The sequence below is a fragment of the Schistocerca gregaria genome, chromosome 2 (assembly GCF_023897955.1).
Source record: "Schistocerca gregaria isolate iqSchGreg1 chromosome 2, iqSchGreg1.2, whole genome shotgun sequence".
Classification (NCBI taxonomy): domain Eukaryota; kingdom Metazoa; phylum Arthropoda; class Insecta; order Orthoptera; family Acrididae; genus Schistocerca; species Schistocerca gregaria.
The window spans coordinates 399,098,148-399,118,521 of record NC_064921.1 but is presented as its reverse complement, the minus strand read 5'-3'; the positions used below and the strand labels follow the sequence as shown (position 1 = coordinate 399,118,521).

Genomic DNA, 20,374 nt, shown 5'->3' with positions numbered 1-20,374 from the left:
ATAAATAGTACCCACTATTTAAGTTCCAACCCTCGTAACTATGGTCCTTTCAACAGATAATAAGCTCACTATTTAATGAAATATTCTCTGCTATTAAATAATGATTTTTTAAACTTTTATAACATTTGCATCCCAAAGCAATTGCTTTTCAAGTGATCCTGACATAGTCAATTGCATTTCTGCCAGTATTGAAGACAGATTTTTTATTGGGGGTGGCTAAACATGGTGTTGATATACTAGCAGTTACACCTTTGTTAACGGATTGAAATTTATCTAGAAGTTTCATTTTCAAATGATTCTTCACAGCTGAAATATCTGATAGATAAAAAATATTTTATTAGGTTTAAGATAGGTTTGGTATTTTATATTAGTTTAAACTGTTTATATAGCTGTATTTTACAAAAACATCTACAGATCCCAAACAAGTTTAATTAAACCAAGTATTCCATAAATCATCACATCTGTGAACACATGCCAGCCGATCAATGTTATAAAACATTTCAAAACAAAAATACAACTGTTGAGTTACAGCTGTAGTATGCACGTACTTTTTTTCCTTCTTTGCCACAAGAAATCTGAACCCAGTACATCAAACAACTAAACAGCATACTTATTGTTGTCACTGTTTGGATCAAAATATTCACAAACAAGTGATCTTTTCTTTACCAATGACAGTTTTTGTAAATTCTCTTGCATTTAACATATTATTTTAGTAGTAATCTCAAATAACAAGTGAAAGTGATCACAATTTACAAAAAATCAAACAGGTAAGTTAATCATTATGCCAGTCACTCCCTTCAGTTATGAATGACATTGTCTGAATTTATCAAATACCTGACCATCTGTGGCTCACCTCCACATGCTTGCTCAGGCCTACACATTACAACATGCCTCATGACAATGTTTGGCCAAATATATGGTCAGCAGATCTATCTGGCTTGTAGGATGGTCATTCAGCTGGTTTCCAGCGAAACAGCTGTCTGTTTCATCTGTTGTTTTTGGTCTGCACCGTACCAAAATGTTCCAAAAATCCACGTGCAAAAATGTGGTTTTTCAGGGGATCGTATCTCAGGTTCTTTTGATCCCACAGATAAGGGGCACGTGTTTTGGATGGCCCTTGGTCTAGCAACCACTTGTACATCTATCAGAATAATGGGCAGACTGTAACTATCCTACACTATGGGGTCACTGTTCAGACATTACACATTTTCTCCAGTACAAGAAAATTTAGCAAAACAGCTGGTTTCCTTGCATTAAAGCATTCTAGAGTGGACCGTAGGTGGCTAACCAAAGAACCATTTGATTGTGGTTGGTTGCTGAGAAAAACCCTAAAAAACTATGATTTTTGGATATCAACAGTACAAATTGTGGGGTTGGCTACTGATGTAATTTATATTTGTGGAAAATCGTCCAGATTTTTACCATATCTTCTTGAGATGATGTTCTTGGGGAAATATGAAACTTTTTTCAAAATTATTGTCCATCACTAATATCCAGATGTTCAAAGTTATTGTATTTATGCAAAAAACTGCAAAAACCGGTTTTTAACCATTTTTACGCAGTAGGCCACAGTTGACTATAGAAAATGGCTTAAATTTTAACTTACATTCTGTAAACTTTCATCTAGAAACACCATCTTCTCATTTTCAAAAACCTTTATCCATTATATTCAAAAATCGTTACCCAAAAAACCATGATTTTTGGTTACCAGAAGTGCCAGTTGCAGGAATGGCCTCGTCAGTAATTTCCGTTCATGGTAAATCATTGATATCTGTACCGTATGTTTCTTAAAATGATGTTCTCAGTGATCTTGAAACTTTTTTGAGATGCTTAGTCATTAAAGAGACCCAGAGGTTCAGAGTTACCATACTTATGCACATAAATATGTGCATAACAATCAGTTTGAATAATATAGTTTTACGTGACATAGTGAACACATGGCAAAGCAAATATGCTTCTCTTTAAATGCTTCTAATCTGACAGACAAGTGGGGAACCAGCTTCTTCAGTCCTCATTCCACCTTCTCGAGACCACACACAGGCTTGGAGCAGGGGGGGGGGGGGGGGGGACTAACACGATAAAATTTACCCACTTTCCCCAATTCCCCATACAGACACGTTAAAATTTTCCAATCTAGGGTTCAAAACCATCCACAAGGACATGTGTGGAGAGGAGACAATGGTGGTTGAAGACAAAGACAGCAGACTGAAAGCAAGAAAGAAAGAGACAGTGGCAATGGGAATGAGAAAATGGGATAAAGACAATGGCAGTGGGACAGAAAGACAGTGAAAGTAGCAGAGAAGACAGTGGGAAGGAAGAGCAAGAGAGGGGGATGAAGACAGTGACAGTGGGAGAGACAGATAGGAAAAAGAGCCAACTGGAGAAAAAGGGGACAGTGGGAGAAAGATAGATATGTAGACAATGGCAGTGAGAGGGATATTCTGAGTATGAATGTTTCACTTAAAAGAGAGACAGGGTACAAGGGTTTAGAATGTTTTGTGTTAAAAGAATGTGAATAGGTTCACATGCCAATATTTTTGGCAAGGAAGGCGGAATGAGACTAGGGTAGCTGATCCACCATTTTTCTGTCAAAGTCTTTTAAAGCCCATTTTGCACTACATCAGGAACATTTTTCCACAGGTAAAATGTATTTCATTTTAAATGTCTCAATTCCATCATTAAAAATATTATGTTGGTAAAGTATCATGCAAGAGAAGATCCAGGATTTAAAACTGAGATACACTTTAAAAAATTAGATCCATGCAGGATTTTCAAGAGTAACTGTTAAGGTCACTCTAAACTGGAATAGATATGTTGCTGTGTAAAAATACAATGATCATGCTAATTAGTAGCTACAAAAATAACCAAATGTTACATGAAGCCTTTCATAGAAAGTTCTCTTTAATGTTAAACATGGTTGAACACCAGGTCATAAACTATTTACAAAAAAAATTATTTGCTGACTAATGAACAAACTGCATTTTAAAAGCAATATTATCAACTAAGTTTTCACAAAAAATGGGGTGTGAAACCTACAAAACGACAACTCCAAAAGCAAACTGAAATGCTCTCTCAATTCCCTAAAATTCTACTGTACCTATATCTCAAGTTAATCAGTACATTCTCCAGTGTAGTCACATATTGCATTTCCTCCTACAAACAGTCAAAACATAACTTTAAGCAAAAATGAAAGAAAGGTGACTGTGTAGTAATTCATTTTAGTTATTGGTAACTTTTATAGTTTCATGCAAAATGTGGCAAAATAGTCACATTATTAGTGAGTGAATCTTTCCAAGTAAAAAATAAATGTATGAAGAAAGAAGGTGTGGACAGAGTGTAATTTTTATATTTGTTTTCGACATATAAAGTAAACAGTGTAAATTTTGTTTGTATTTTGTGCTATTTTATCATTAGGTTGAGATTGATGAGGAGAAAATAGCAGCCAAAGAACGGATGGAGCTTGAAGCTGAGCAGCAGAATTACTCCATAAAATAAAGTTCCTGTTGTGAAGCAACATGGTCCCATTACATGAAGCACTATGGCATGTTGTAACACTGTGTATGTAATAAGGAGTTCAAAAGTTTCTCCTTTACTAGTAGTTTATTTCTAACTTATACCAACATTATTGTAATGCATGTTCGAAGCTTGTAGCACGCATAATATACCATTTTCAGTCAGTAATGCAATAAAGAGTTGCTTTATTATTTTTAACATATACTGACCTTGTTATTAGTATTTCCATCATTTATTGTGGATGCAAGTGTGTGTGTGTGTGGGGGGGGGGGGGGGGGGGGGGGTGCGTGCGTGTGTAAAGCTAATGTGCTTGACAGAGTCATGCACCTGGGATCATTCCTTTCATGGGCAACTCTTTTATCCAGTGAGCTATCCAGAAATTGCTCATGACCTGCCCTCAACTTCACTTCTGCCACTAATTCATTCCAGTTGCTTTCCATATGTCACATATGTGTGTGCGTGCGTGCTTGCGTGCGTGTGTAAAGCTAATGTGCTTGACAGAGTCATGCACCTGGGATCATTCCTTTCATGGGCAACTCTTTTATCCAGTGAGCTATCCAGAAATTGCTCATGATCTGCCCTCAACTTCACTTCTGCCACTAATTCATTCCAGTTGCTTTCCATATGTCACAGAAGCTGTCCTGCATATTTTGCTGAAATAGCAATTTTAATTAACCAAGTAGTTTCATAATAGTGCACACTCTGCTGCAGAAGTCTGGAAATCATCCTATGGGTTATGACCAAGCAACTTCTTTGAATTGTTTTATTTTTCAAGAGTACTAGTTCAGCAATTGTGCAGGAGAATTTCTGTTAATTTTAGAAAGTGGGGTAGAGTGACTGCCAGAAGTGAAGTTGCAAGTGTGGGTTGTCAGTCGTGTCTGGATAACTCTGTTGGTATGAGTATTTTTCATTAAAGGCAAATTTACGGTTGAAGTACCAGCCAAGTACATTATTTTCATCTGCTAGGAAGTTTTAGAGCAGTTCATACTCTTCTAATGAGTGAATGCTTCAATCAAGAAATAAAAGTAATTCTGTGTTGCCTTCTCATAAAGAAAAGTAACTTCTTTTTTTTTTTTTTTTTGCATTGAAAGAATGGTGCACTGAAGTTACTCATCATGATGTTTCATTATTAGTCTTAAAACAATGTAATATATTTGATTTTCTAGTTTCCTTGACCTTGCTTCTTTTTATGCCTTATTGAACATTTCATTTGTGTCTGAGAGCATTGAGAGTATTTTGCTTTTTGATTTTGTATTTTGTGTTGGACAATACCATTATTACTACTGCTACCTACAAAAATTGATCGTGATGTGCTATTTAGAAAAATCTAGAACTCACCTGGAACTTACAGCATTTGAGTGTCAAAACTAATTTTTAATTTATTGTGCTGCAATATCTGCAATAATGTAAAACTTCAACTATTTAGACATTTACGGGGCAATAGATAACATTATTAATATATGGAAGAATGGAAAGGATAGATTGCTACTTACTACATAGACGAGGAGTCATTGAGACCCAGGCAGGCACAGTGAAAAAGAATGATACAAATATTTAAGGTTTTGGGCAAAGCCATTTTTCCAAAGTAGAAAACAGACACACATTCCTTGAGTGCAACTTATATGCACACGCACTCCAGACACTAAGGCCTGACTGCAGCCACGTCTGATGTGAGTGCTTGACCTGTGTGGCGAGTAGCAACCTACACTCGCCTGTGTTATTATTAGTAATTGATTTACTTGGTTAAAGTTATTTTGTTAATTTTTTGTGCATGCACCTAATAAATTTGTGTTCTTTTTAAACATATATCTGACTGGGGAGCAGTTGTTTAGAGTATAGTATATTTTGAAGAAAATGGATGGAAAATATATTTTTAGTGGATGCAAGAGAGAAAATTCTTTGTGTTTACAATATAACATTTTAAATATTGTTTTGACAAAATTATGCAACTGGATGGATAAAAAATCTACTCACTAAGCAATGACAGAACACACACACAAGAAGGTTGTAACTGGCAAACTTTCAAAGCCAGTGGCTCCTTCTTTAAGCAGAAGTGTTGAAGGGGGGGAAGAGGGGTGAAGTAAAAGGACTGGAGAGGTCTAGGAAAAGTTGTAGATTTCGGGAATGTCACCCATAACTGCATGTCAGGGGAGACTTACTGTACAGGATGAGAAGGAAAGACTCTACGATAAGTCTCCCTCGACTTGCAGTCCTGGGTAACTTTCCCAAAATTTACCACTTTTTCTAGACCTCTCCAGTTCTTCTCCTTCACCCCTCTACCTTCCCCTTCAACCCTTCTGCCTGAAGTAGGAGCCACTGGCTCCAAAAGCTTGCCAATTACAGTCGTCTTTTATGTGTGTGTTCTACCGCTGCTTGGTAAGTAGATTTTTTTATCTATCCAATTAAATAATTTTGTCAATAATTGATTTTTTACATTGTTATAAATACTGTTTTGGGATAATATATCATACAATGTTTAATAAACTGTAAAAAGACACTGTGGTATAAGTAGATAATCAATGTATGTCATTGTAAGCATTGACACTATTCTTATAACAATAAGAACTTTGCATATAGCTTCCACTTTTCAGCTGCTGAAACAGGAATAAGGTTGACCTGCAGATACAGAGCCCTGCTTGAAATGTTCTTGTTTTAGGAGCTGGTATGCAGATGCTGCTTTCTGCCTGAAATGCTGTTAATACCCACTTCTGTCTTTCATTTCGAATCTAAGACTTATGTAAACATTATCATTGCACCTGAAATGGTAGTAATATATCTGAATAAAAATGTGTGGTGTGACTGCATAGGCTTTCCAGGCATAATAATTCTTGGCAGTCCCTTATGGTTTGCTACCAGATCCTAAAATCAACATGACTCAATATTTAAGCAATCCATTTGTCCACCATCTTCAGGAGAGATGCTGCTGCTTAGTCCTGCTAAAATCTCACACCAAGACTGGACACCATTATTCTTTACATGTCCCCAAACCATACATGGCACTTGTGCTACCCACCGCCAGTGCTGCCCTCAAGACTAGGTATGTGGCACTGCCTGTAGTATACACCGATTCCAATGATGTATTGCAATAAGAGACTAACATCAAATACTTGGATGACCACACCAAAGAACATTGTGCTTTGATGCAAAATAGTAGAGAGTTTCACATCTATTAATCAAGCTGTCTGCCAAACTAATTTCAACTGACTCCTTGAACACACTGTTCCAAAAATTAGAAATACTGGTACCTACCAGGATCTCATCAAATTTCATCCTATGTCCTTCATTTGAACAATGATCAACCACCACTCATTTTCAGGCTGCTGCACTCTCGTGCGATAATGATGTTCCGCACACTTGTTCTGAATTGTGCAAATTGAGCCAATGTAAGCCTTCTCACACTGATATGAAATTTTGTGAATGCCAGGCTTCTCTGTTAATGTGGGAGGGATCAAACCATACTTTGTTACCTCCACAGTGAAGTGAATATTTGGGAAGATTGAACTGAGATTTTTTGAAAAGCTGCCATGAGACCAAATAACAAAATTATTGTCTACTTATAAAATAATACAGGTTTTAATACAGCCAACTCCAGGGTACATTCCATAAAGTCTTGCATAAAGAGATTGGCAACAATATGTGACAAAGGCCTCCCCATAGCAGTTCGGTCTGTTTGCTCATACAATTGATCAATGACCAAAAAGTAAGTGAGAGTCAACACATGTCTGATCCAATCAGCTAATTTAATGCCTATGTAACTGTAATGAACCCAGCAAGGGAATGTAAGTGATTACACCAAAACTTAGTAAAACATGTCACTCAAATGCCATCTCTCTTAACTGATGTATGAAATTTACTGAGTTTGTAACGTCATGTACACATTGGCTTACTAGACGGTTCAACAGTGTAGCAAGGTGTTTTGCTACATGGTATTTCAGAACATCTACATTACTGACAATAGGCCTTAGAGGATCTACTTGATTTGATTTGATTTGATTTCTTTATTAATCCATGTAACAATTTACATTGTGTGGATTTCGCCACCTTGTGGATCTTCAGAAAATCATATAATTTAGGATGGACAGTACAATACTAGTGAAGAGTCGTGATAGTACCTTATGACAAGGAAATGAAATGGCGGCAAGTGGAAGTGCAGCATTTCTTAATCCACATAAAAACACTAATTTAGACAATGAAAAGTGCAGAAAGTGTGAAAATGTGTTGAAAACCGGCATCATGTGTGTAAAATGTAAACATTCATTCCATTTTCGATGTTCTAAAATTGATCAGTCAGTGAAAGAAAATTATGAATTCGTGACAAACTGGAAATGTATTCAGTGCTGCCTCAAAAACACAGGTAAATAAACGACTGTAATTGAGAATTTTCAGCAACAGTTGGAGAATTAATAAGAAAAATTCAGCGTCTAAAGGCTGAGGTTTCTCTAGTAAATAAAAAGGTGAGTGAAACTGATCATCAGTGGCTGCTCAACAACTTTAAGCCCATATTCAAGAACAAAAATAAACATTCCAGTTGTTATGGCTAAAAACCGGCATCAGATTCTTGATGAGATAGTGGAAAATGTACCATTTAAATCTGTGCAAACAAAGAGCAACACTCCAAACTGCAAAAAAACTGCTGGTAATAAGTTCAAAAAACAGACCCTAAACTTGTGTGCTAACCTAAGTGAATGTAAACAACCTGTCCAAGATAACAACAGTGAAATCCAGGAAAGTGGATGGAAGAATCTGGCCCAAAAGAATTATAGAAGAAGGAAAGTGAATCAGAAAAACAAGAAGGGACAGATCCTAATATATGGAGACAGTCACAGTTGTGGAATTGTGCAATACATTGTGAGTATCCAGGATGACTTTACAGCTGTGGCTCACATTCAACCTGGGCCATCTCTTTCTGCTGTGGAGGATTTGTGTATCAAAATAGTGATCTTTTTCATCAAATGATTGTTTCATAATCATGGGAGGTACAAATGATGTAGTAAAAGATCAAACAAATGACACTATCATGCACATGAAAGTAGCACTCGGTAAGTTGATTAACACTAAAGTAATTATCATTCATATTCCACAGAGACATGATCTAATAGAACAATCTATAGTAAACTTGGAAGTGCACAAGTAAAATGATAGGCCTAAAACAATATGTAACACATTTCACAATGAGTCCCTGGTAAATGTCAGCAATCTAGAAAGAGACCTGCATACAACTCAAGGTATGCACATGAATAAAAGAGGCAAAAACACTGTCAACTAATTAATTATCAAGGAAATTAGATGAAATTCCCCACTAAACAGTGTAAATGAGCGCATTGCCATGGAATGGCACAACCCACTAAATCAGAATCTGGCACACAAACAGCCATTGCAGGCAAGCCTGGGACACTTGTAAACGCTGCTGGACAGTTTGGTAGCCCTAAATCATCCTGTATAGTCCAGCAGGAGAAACTCAGACTTAATGTCATACATCGGAATTTTGGTAGTCTTAAAAGCAAACCCAATGATATGAATATTATTACATATGAGGATGCAGGCTTTCTCGGCATATCTCAATGATAAAATCTTCTTGGGTTGACAGCCGAGCCAATGCATTGTTCTCCAACAATGTTTCAGCATGTTTTTTACTTGCCATCTTCAGGCAAAGTGTCGGGTTCATGTCTTATCCAGATCTTTATAGCCATTGGACCATGGGCTTCTCTGCATCCTCAGTGCCAGTCGAACCAATCAGGCACAAGCGGAACCAGCATGGCGGCGCATGGTGGGGTGGAGCCTCGGGCACTGGGTCCTGGTGTGTCGTCTCGTTGTGACCTGTTTATTCTATCTGCCACCACCGATCTGCCTCCATCAGTGTGCTCTCATCTTATTCTTGATAATGTTGTGTTCCACATGGTGCTGAGTTGGAAACCACTATCCCAACTGACCAGGTTATCAATTACCTGTATCTCCACTGCCTCTTTAATAGTAGAGTCCCAGAAACCTTTTGGTCTACATAGTCTCTTGGTTTCTTCAAATTGAAATATGTGTTCTTAACTGAGGTTGTGCTCTGCTACTGCGGATTTTGCTTTTTGTCTGAGGCGAAAGTTTCTCACATGTTCAGAGATGTGTTGTGCTACGCAACACTGCGTCTGTCCAATATATTGTTTCCCATATTCACAGGAAATGCTATAGACACCCAGTGTTCTTAGACCCCAGCATATTTCTGACTTTTGCTGGAGGATGGAAGATGGTTTTTATCTTGTTCTTCTCCAGTATCCTGGCAATCTCTGGCCATGGATGGCCCTGCATACGGGAGGAACGCCAGACCTTTGTTGTTCTCTTCCTCCTCCTCCTCCTCCTACTGCTTCTTCTTCTTCTTCTTCTTCTTCTTCTTGCTCATGTTGAGAGTGCGTCTAATCTGCATTTCAGTGTATCCATTCTTCTGGAAGGTTTTCTTGAAGTGATGAATCTCAGTAGATAAACTGCCCTTGTCACATATGTCATGAGCTCTGTGGACAAGGGTAGTGAGCATGGATTTTCGTTGTGCTGGGTGATGGCAACTGTTGGCTTTGAGGTACAGGTGTGTGTGTGTTTTCTTTCGGTAGACCGAGTATCCCAGTGTGCCATCTGTTTTCTTCTTTATTAGGATATTGAGGAAGGGAAGGCACTCATTTTTCTTCCAATTCCATTGTGAACTTGATGTTCACGTGTATGTTGTTCACATGGTTGAGAAATCCCATTAGAGTGTACTTGCCATGCGGCCAGATCGTAAAAGTATCGTCCACGTACCAATAAAAGACCTTGGGTTTAAGGTGAGCTGTTTCCAAGGCAATATCCTCGAAGTATTACATGTACAAATTGGTGATACAGGGTGCCAGTGGGGATCCCATAACAACTCCATCTGCCTGTTGGTAAAACTTGCCTCCACTCTGGAAATATATGGTCATGAGTGCATGGCGGAATAATTCCACTGTCTCTTCATCAAAGTGATGCTCCTGTAGTTTCAATCAGTCCTCTAACAGTACTCTCGTGAAGAGGCATGTAACGCCAGAGCTGACCGTAATATTATTTCTGTCAAGATGTCACTCCCTGACTGTCTTAACAAACTCCATGGAATTCTTGATGTGGTCGGGACATTTACTCATGAGAAGCTTGAGTAGTTGTGCCAGGTGTTTGGATATACCGTAGGTAGGATAATTGATCGTGTCTACTATCGGGCATAGTGGTACCTCCCTCTTGTATATCTTGGGGAGGCCGTATAACCATGGTGGAACCAAAGCTCTGGGCTAAAGCCTTTTTCTTAGGTTCTGACTCAGACCTGAGTTGTTGAGAAGACCAATGGTCTTTCTAGTCACAGCTTTTGTAGGGTCCTTCTCCACTTGTTTGTATGCCTGGTCCTGCAGCAGTGAATTAATCTTGTCCCAATAGTCAGCCGCTCTTAGCAGCATTGTCGTGTTCCCTTTGTCTGCTGGTAGAATGACAGTATCCTCATCTTCTCGGAGGCTGTGTATCACCCTGTGCCCTGCTCCGCTCCACCACGTACCGCTGCACCGATTCCGCCTGCGTCTGATTGGCCCAACCAGTGCTAAGGATGCAGAGAAGCCCGTGGTCCAGCAGCTATAAAGATCCAGATGAGATAAGAACCAAACACTTCACCTGAAGATGGCAAGTAAGAAACCTGCTGAAATGTTGCTGGAGAACAATGCATTGACTCTGCTGTCAACCCGATAATTTTTTACCAATATTATTATGTGTCTTGATAAACCTGATATTTTAATCATAACTGAACATTGGTACACTGAAGGCCTAATTAGCATTAGTCAAACATTCTCCATGAAATACCGTTCTACCTTCAGTAGGAAAAAAGTCTGGGGATGCCATAGCAATCTTCCCTGTTAAAGCAAGTAATTTCAGTGTTACTGACTTCAATGCATTCTGCATAGGAGGAATCACAGAATTTGCTGCTATAAATCTAACATGGGGTAGAGAAAATATAGCAATTATCAGTATTTGTAGGCCACCTGGGGCATGTATGGATACATTTTTCAAAAATCTGTCTGACTTGCTGATATGTATAGCCAGTACATTTTCTGGGTTAAATGGCTGTGCAAATACTATAATAACAGGGGATATAAATATAGACTTATTAACCAATGACGCCAATACCAAAAGTCTACACCTCCTACTCAATGAATTCAGTCTGACCCCACTTATCCATGAGGCAACTAGAGAGACTGACAATGACAAAACATGACCAGATAACATAACAACAAACATGACCCATCTTTCTGACAGTATATCTGTTCTAAAACTAGCCATCTCTGGTCACCATGCAGTACAACTTCAGTTGGAGGCAAATGAGATGCCCTATGTCACCATAAAGAATCTGTATGCAAGCAAAAGAATTATCTATTATGAAAACATCAATAGATTGAATTGTATGTTAGCACACATACCATGGATTCAGAATGATAGCTTTGCTGCTGACTTCTACTACTGTTTTTATGCCACATGCCCAGTTGTAGCCACAAAAGTTAAACAAACTAAAAATATAAACAAAAGTATCTCAATAAATGATGTCACTGAAGCAAGGGAAAAATTAAAATAATTCCATAGCGCAATGTTGAATAATAGACAAAATCTCAAGCTAAAGGAGGCCTTCAAAACTTATCGAGAATACTGTAAAGATATATTATTACAGCCTAGGAGTAACTATGTTGCAAATAAGTGTCAGGCTTCACATAATGTTACTACTGGTGTCTGAGGAGTGATAAACAGTTTTAGAATAGACAAGAGACAAATCCTGTATGGAATTTATTATTGAGCATAATGGGTTAGTAGTAAGTAGTAAGTAGTAAGTAAGTAGTAAGCATAATGGGTTAGTAGTAAGTAAAACTTGAAATTGATAATATGTTTCATGCAAATTTTTCTTCAGTAGAGAAAGCCATCAATGAGAAACATAATAAGCTGCAGTATAATTTTAAAGGCAATTCATCTGAGCATAGCAAATCTGCAAAGAAATAATTAACATCATTAGCTCTCCCAAATCTTGCAGTTCAACAGGGCATGATGGCCTCAGTTTTAATGTATTAAAAGTGTACGGACAAAATGTCTCTGTACCTCTGTCTGTAGCAATAAATAATATAATAGAATCATCACCTTTCCACATTACTTGTTAAAAGACTGCAGCCCAACATTTGTTCTGATTTGTGACAGCACAATACCAGAAACAAAGAAAAAATTTACATCAGCAGCCACAGAACAGCACTGTATGAGAAGGGTCCACAATATACAGCCAAATTAGCCAATGCACAGCCCAATAAAGTTATAACACAATCCACATGTAACCTTAAATTTCAGCTAGCGAAACTCCTGTTACAAAATCCCCTTTCCACACTAGAAGAATACCATACTTACATGCAGAATAAAAAGAGCTTTAAAGAACCGTGTAGTTAGTGTTAAGCAAACCATTTTAATTGTAATTTAATTATTTTGTTAATCAGTAACATATTCAGAAGAATGTGTTATTGTGCTATGTATCAGGAATTGTAACCTGTTTTTATACATATGCAATGAATCATTGAGTGTTCAATAAAGTATTATTATTATTATTATTATTATTTTTATTATTAACTTTTCTTCAAGAGGTTGTTTGTCTCCCTCCCAACTCTCTTCTCTCTTTACTGGGTCTACATTAAATCATCCTGGATCAGATGATAAAAACTGCATCTTATGAATATAATCCTGCTTATCCATCAGAGGGCATGTTGTGGTTCTTGTGTACATAATACTTTCCAGTAACTTCAAGGAAACATAAGTAGTGAGACTGTTTGTAATTATTAATATCTATTGTACGCCTTTCTTGTAAATGGGTCTGACACCATCATATGCCAGGTGCACTGATGCTTGTTATGGAGCTCGTACAGCAGAGGAGTTGGTGTTGTTTGCTTTATTTAGCACTAAAGATGCACAACTTCTCTAACTTCAGTCCCTCTTCTTTTCTCTTAAAGTTGTTTTTGTACTTCTGAATTTCTATGGCCTCCTTGCTCATCCTAACACAGTACCTTGAACCTTGTTAAAACTCTGGTATTTGGCTTTTAGTAATTATTATGTACACTTGACCGTATGTGCAAGGGATTATGCAGACTTCTGCCATTGCAACTATTGGGTGCAGATCCTTAGCAGTATTCCGACATTCACATGTACTTTTCTTACGGTGGAACAGTAATTCAATACCATGCCTTTTAAGTGCTCTGCTGATGCAGTCTGTGACCATTTTTGTTTTATTTTGTTTTGTTTTCTTTTTTTCCTTCTTCTCCAGATCTTTTAGGATGTAGTGTCCCGTATCTTGGTCAAAGATGCTGTTTCTTCTGAAAATAATTCTTAAATTAAGCTATTCCTCCAAATAATGTCACTCAGATTGCTTTAGCCTAGTACACCAATGTCTTAAATACTCCTTTTCTACTTGGGATGGTAATTGGAATTTTTGTGAGCTAGAGTGGGCTTTCTCTAGGCTTTCTGCCATGAAGTTCATATAAATTTTTATAAGTATCTGCAGGCCCAAAAATGAGATTTGATCTTTATTCTCTTTTTGCATTGTGAACTTTCCTTTAGAATTAATATCATTCAGAAAATTTAAATTCTTATACTTCGTTTCATGCATGACATCATATAACAAAAGTGTCATCAACGTAATGAAACTAACCAGTGGGCATCTATACAAATCTGTTACAACTGTGCTCAGGTTTCCAGAACCACAACAGCTTCCCAGTCCCTGAGGATGTATGCTGCAATAGGAGACAAAGCACATTTTCTCATTCATCATGAGGGACCTGTATTTCTTTTTTAACCTTTCTGACCCTATCCTCTCCTCTCTTTGATGAAGGAACTAGTTCCAAATGCTATGATAAAGTCATCACTTACATATGTGTGTGTCTGTCAGTAGTACTAAACATTTAAGTTTCTAAAGGTAAGTACCAACAGAAATCCAGTGTCATTTTTATTAGTATACTGAATAATATACAATAATGAGACAAAACATTATACCCATGTGCTTAATAACTTGTTCATCTGTCTTTGAAACTAAGTACATTATTGATTCTGCATATCAGGAATCCAGCAGATTGTTGGTGGGTTTGTGGATCTATGTAGCATTGGATGTCTATGCACAGGTCATGTAATTTGGATTTACATTAGGCAAATTTGGTCAACTGGACACTGACACAAGTTCACTATAATGCTTCTCAAACCATTGTAGCACTGTTCTGGCTCTGAGACACAGTCAAGCAAGGGCGTATACTTCTGAAAGACCGTCACTGAGGGAGACATCAAGCATGAAGCGATGTAGGTGGTTCACAGCTGTCAGCATATCTTCTGTTTCTACCACAAACCCCATGCAAGTGCACGAGAATGTCTTCCTTAGCACAAAACTGCTCCCACCAGCCTGTGTCCATGATGCGGTGCATCTTTGGAACTGCCGTCCACCCCAGTGACCGTGTTTGTGGAGATGACGATCAACCGATCAACCTAGTGTACCAAAAATGTGATTCAGTCAACAATGCTACATGTTTCCATTGATCCCACTGCAATCAGATTTTATGATGTCGCTGGGTAAACTTGTGAACACACATGTGTGGTCTGCTATGGAACTTCATGTTCAACAATGTATGATGAACAGTGTGTCCCTAAACAATTGTGCATGCACCAGCATTGTACTCTTTCAGCAGAGGCACCACAGATCACCCTCTATCCTACTTTACAGAGCAGACAAGCCTCTAAACCCCACATTCTGTTGTGAAGAGTTATGGTCTTGCAACCATTTAGCACCTAGTGGTAGTTTACTGTCCTGCTATCTCTTTCCATAGATACTCATGACAGTAGCATGTGAACACTCCGCCAGATTTGCTGTTTCTGAGATACCCATTCACAGGCTATACCTAATAATAATAATTTGCCCTTTGTCAAAGTCACTTATCTAAATGCATTACCCCATTTGCATCCCTTAGCTTCATTAGGGTGATCCTCTGTCTGCGTCTGCTCCACTTTCATACTTTCATTACCTCCTCATGCTCCTGCAATGCCACCAGGCAGCTTCCAATGTAGCAGTGGGCAGTACTCATAATATTTTGGCTTATCTGCGTATATGTAAATACTATAGATTTCATTGCGATCCATCATCAGGACAGAGGGATATTTTGAATTGAGAAAGGCATCAGACAAGGAAGTTCTGTATCACCAATATTTTTCTCAGAAGCCCTGGAAAAAACTGTCATACCTCTAGCTCTCTAAACTTGATTTGTCGGTTAGGGTGAACGATGACAGTTTTTGGGGGCAAGACATTTTTAGGAATCCAGTTCACCCTGATTTGTATTTTCAGGCTGATAGGTCTTCCCACCTGGCTCAGGATGAAGGGGTAGTTCATATCTTGTTTCTTAGGTGAAGTTTCTTTTGTCAGTATGTGTATACTGAGAGACGAATCAGATGCATGTTACACTATCAACCAACCATGAATTGGGTATATGATGAGAATGACATGGCACCTAAGTCTACAGTTTTACTGCCTTATGCATGTAGCGTTTCCAGCAGATTTGTTAATACTCTGAGGAAACATAGTGTGAAGTATGTTTTTTGACCATTATCTTAGATTGAGCCCTTTGGGTTCTGTAAGGATGATCTCGGTTTGTGTAAGGCACAAAAATGGCTCTGAGCACTATGGGACTCAACATCTTAGGTCATAAGTCCCCTAGAACTTAGAACTACTTAAACCTAACTAACCTAAGGACATCACACACATCCATGCCCGAGGCAGGATTCGAACCTGCAACCGTAGCAGCCCCGCGGTTCCGGACTGCAGGGCCAGAATTGCACGGCCAGCTGTAAGGCATATATCTACTGTATCCAGTGCAGTTGTAGCAAGTCATACATAGATTAGATAATCAGGACAGTGGAGGTGTGCTAAAACACACTCTTACAAAACACAAGCAAATCTGTGATGGTGGAACATAGCTTGGTACTGGTCATCTGATCAGATATAACAATACAGAGATTCTAGTATGTGCTTGCAGTTACTGGGATACTCATATTAAGTAAGCTGTTGAGGTGAAATTAGTAAGTGACCTTACAGGCAAAATCAAACAATGAAAAATCCACGATAGAATAATCACAATATTTTAAAAAGGATTTCATGCAAATGCACTCGCACACATGACCACTCTCTCTGGCTGGGCTGCTAGGCCACACTGTGAGCAACTGTGCATGATGGGAGTGGTAGTATTGGTGGTGGAGTAAGGAGGAGGCTGGGAAAGGGAGGGATAGCAGGGTAGGTAAAGTGCTGATTGTGGGAGCATACAGGGACAATGTGCAGAGAGAGTAGGGCAGTGAGGTGCAGTTGAAAGGAGAGAAGTAATGTGGAATAGAAACATGTGTAGTGGTGGAATGGGAACAGGAAAAGGGATAGGAGGGTAAAGGACAATGACTAATGAAGGTTGAGTCCAAGAGAGTTATGTGAACATAGGATATATATTGCAGGGAGAGTTCGCAACTGCACAATTCAGAAAATCTGGTGTTGGTAGGAAGTATCCAGATGGTTCAGGCCATGAAGCAATCATTGAAATGAAGAATGTCATGTTGGGCAGCACGCTCAGCAACTGAGTGGTCCAGCTGTTTCTTGGCCACAGTTGGTCGGTGGCCATTCAAGTGGACAGGCAGATTGTTGGTTGTCATGCCCACATAGAAGACAGCACAGAGGTTGCAGCTTAGCTTGTAGATTGCATGACTGGTTTCACAGGTAGCCCTGCCTTTGATGACATAGGTGATGCTTGTGATCAGACTGGAGTAGTTGTTGGTGGTGGGTGGATGTATGGGACAGGTCTTGCATATAGGTCTTTTACAGGGATATGAGCCATGAGGCGAGGGCTTGGGAGCAGGGGTTGTGTAGGGATATTGTATAGGTTCAGTGGGTAGTGGAATACTGCTGTGGGAGGGTTGAGAAGAACAGTGTGTAGGACATTCCTCATTTCAGGGCACTACGCGACATAGACAAAACACAGGAGGAGAATGTGATTCAGTTACTTCACCCCTGGATGGTACTGAGTGATGAGGGGAATTCTCCTCTGTAGCCAGTGAGTGGGACTTTGGGAAGTGGTGGGTGACTGGAGAGATAAGGCACAAGAGATCTGTTTCTGTACAAGGTTGGGAGTGTAATTTCAGTCTGTGAAAGCCTCATTAAGATTCCTGATGTATTTCGAAAGGGACTGCTCATCCCTACAGATGCTATAATCACATGTGGCTAGGCAACCCCTCTCAAAATATACCAAGGGTCTCAGTGACACTTTTACAGAATGAAATTACCCTCCAAGCCTTGTACAAAAAGAGATCTCCCATGCCTTATCTCTACTGTCACCCACCACCTCCCAAAGTCCCACCATTCAGCCGTAGAGGAGCATTACCCTCTTGACTCAGCATCACCCAGGGCTGGACCAACTGAATCATATTCTCCGCCAGAGTTTTGTCTACCTCTCTTCATACCTTTAAACGAGGAGTGTCCTATCTATTATCCTTCCCAACCCTCCCACAATGGTATTCTGCCAGCCACTGAAGCTAAACAACATCTTTGTCCATCCCTACATAACCCCTGCTCCCAAACCCTTGCCTCATGGTTTGCATCCCTGTAATAGGCCTATAGGCAAGACCTGTTGCATACATTCTCCAAGCACCATCTACTCCAGTCTGGTCACAAGCATCACCTCACCCATCAAAGGCAGGACTACCTGTGAAACCAGTCATGTTATCTACTACCAACAAGCTGTCAGTCCCAAAATGAAGCCAAGAAATAGCTGTACCACCCAGCTGCTGAGCACACTGTCCAACACAATGTTCTTCATTTCAATGACTTCTTTATGACCTGTGCCCTCTGGATCCTTCCTACCATCCTTTCTGAATTGTACAGTTGGGAACACTCCCTGTAATGTATCCTACATTCCCTCCTGGCCTCAATTTTCATTAGTCATGGTCCTTTACTCATCTGTCCCCTTCCCTATTTCCACTCTGCCACTACGCAGCATTCTATTCCACAAACACCCAACACATCCACAGAGTCTCTTTACTTCTCTCCTTTTCAACTCCTCCCCCCCCCCCCCCCACCACCAAAAAAAAAAAAAAAAAAAAATCATCCGTCTAAACTCCCAACTGCACCTAGCTGCCCTAACCTCTCTGCACTTCATCCCTGTATGCTCCCACAAACAGCACTTTGCCATCCCCCATCCCTATGCTGCTATCCCTCCTCCTCCCAGCCTCCTCACCTCACCACCCAGGTTGCTTCTCCCATCATGCACAGTTGCTCACAGTCTGGCCTCAGCAGCCAGAGACAGTGGTCATATATGTGACTGTTGCATTTGTGTATATATTTGTGTGTGTGTGTGGGGGGGGGGGGGGGGGGGGGGGGGTACTGTCTAATTCAGAAGAAGGCTTTTTGGCTGAAAGCTTACTTTTTAGCAGTCTTTTTGTTGCACCCATCTGTGACTCAACATTTTTGCTAGATGATGAGTAGCAATCTACCCTTTTTGTAATATTGTCAAGAGCCTTTTAGGTAGAGATATGGTTTATTGCTTAAATCCTTCCTTGAATCTTGCTCTGTCCCGATCAAACAATAGTCAAAATATTGATGGGTGTCAAGGATGTTACCTGGCTACATTCCCCGAAGATATTTAAAAAGATTTGAACTTAATATTGTTTTGAACACACATTATAGTTCCTACTTTCTTCATCGTTTTCTTACAGAAATAAGCTGCTAATTTGTGCTCATTTATGTTTAACTCATGGCTTTGTGTATTTATGTTGTTCTCAGAAATAGATAATATAGCAACCTCCTTCTGACATCCTCAGTCCTGTAAACAGACAAGAAACTCATTTTAAATTTGTTTATTAGTTGTCTAGCATTCTTATACAGTATGTATCAAAAAGAATCATCCAATTTTAAAAAATCATAACTATTATAATCAAAATATCCACGGATGTCCTGCCGGTCTACAGTGTCCAACAGGCACTGACCGTATAACTATTATGTTGTTTGAGATATGTACATGAACAACATACTATTGAAAAGAACAAATTCTCAAGTTTTACATGGTTCTTGCTAGGTAGCAGCAGTGCGCACCCACTTCAGTTCTAATAAAAATGGTGTCGGGACAACAGAAAGTGTTTTGTGTTCTACATTTTGTGCAGTGCGGATCATTAATAAATGTTCAGTATGACTTTTGTGCCATACCTGGTGTGGATCCTCCTACAGCACAGAGCATTAGATGATGGCATGAACAATTCCGAGAAACAGGTTGTTTATATAAATGCCAATCACTGGGTCATCCTCAAGTGTCTGACACAGGTGTCGATTGCATCCATAGTTTCACAAGGAGTCTGTATAAATCTGACTGTATGTGATTATTTCTTATACGGGTTTATAAAAGACCTTTTTTATGTGCCTCCATTAGCAGCAACAATGAATGAGCTGACACATCGCATAACAACAGCTGTGGAAACTGTAACTCAAGACATGCTTGCTGCAGTATGGGAACAGTTTGAATACAATATGGACATATGAATTGCATCTCACGTGTTACATTTTTGAGTTTCCTATTTATCAGAAAACAAAATTCATTGTATATGTTTATTAGTTTTAGAAATATAGACATGCCAGTTTCGGAAATATAGACATGCCAGTTTCGGAAATATAGACATGCCAAATTGGGTGCTTCTTTTTGATACACTCTATATATGACAGTAAGCATTTTCAAACAAGTTTCTTTTATGTGTGACCTTTCATTTATTTTGACCTAATTTTAAAGCAGTCTGTGTGAATGAAGTATTTAGCCTAGAATAGGAT

General features: G+C 39.0%; 1 protein-coding gene across 2 annotated transcripts in view; it reads left to right on the top strand.

Annotated features, from left to right (window-relative positions):
* The window catches only part of LOC126322385 (intraflagellar transport protein 80 homolog), a 421,167-nt gene that overhangs the window by 384,199 nt on the left and 16,594 nt on the right, over nucleotides 1–20,374 (top strand). Inside the window, exon 16 of one of the 2 annotated variants that reach the window (XR_007558988.1) lies at nucleotides 3,415–3,558. Coding sequence is in view for 1 of the 2 variants with exons in the window: in XM_049994301.1 (XP_049850258.1) it covers nucleotides 3,415–3,495 (81 nt within the window). In the remaining variant the exon portion in view is untranslated. Of the gene's footprint in view, nucleotides 1–3,414; nucleotides 3,716–20,374 lie in introns of those variants that run through there. The other variant, XM_049994301.1, reaches the window with a different exon arrangement.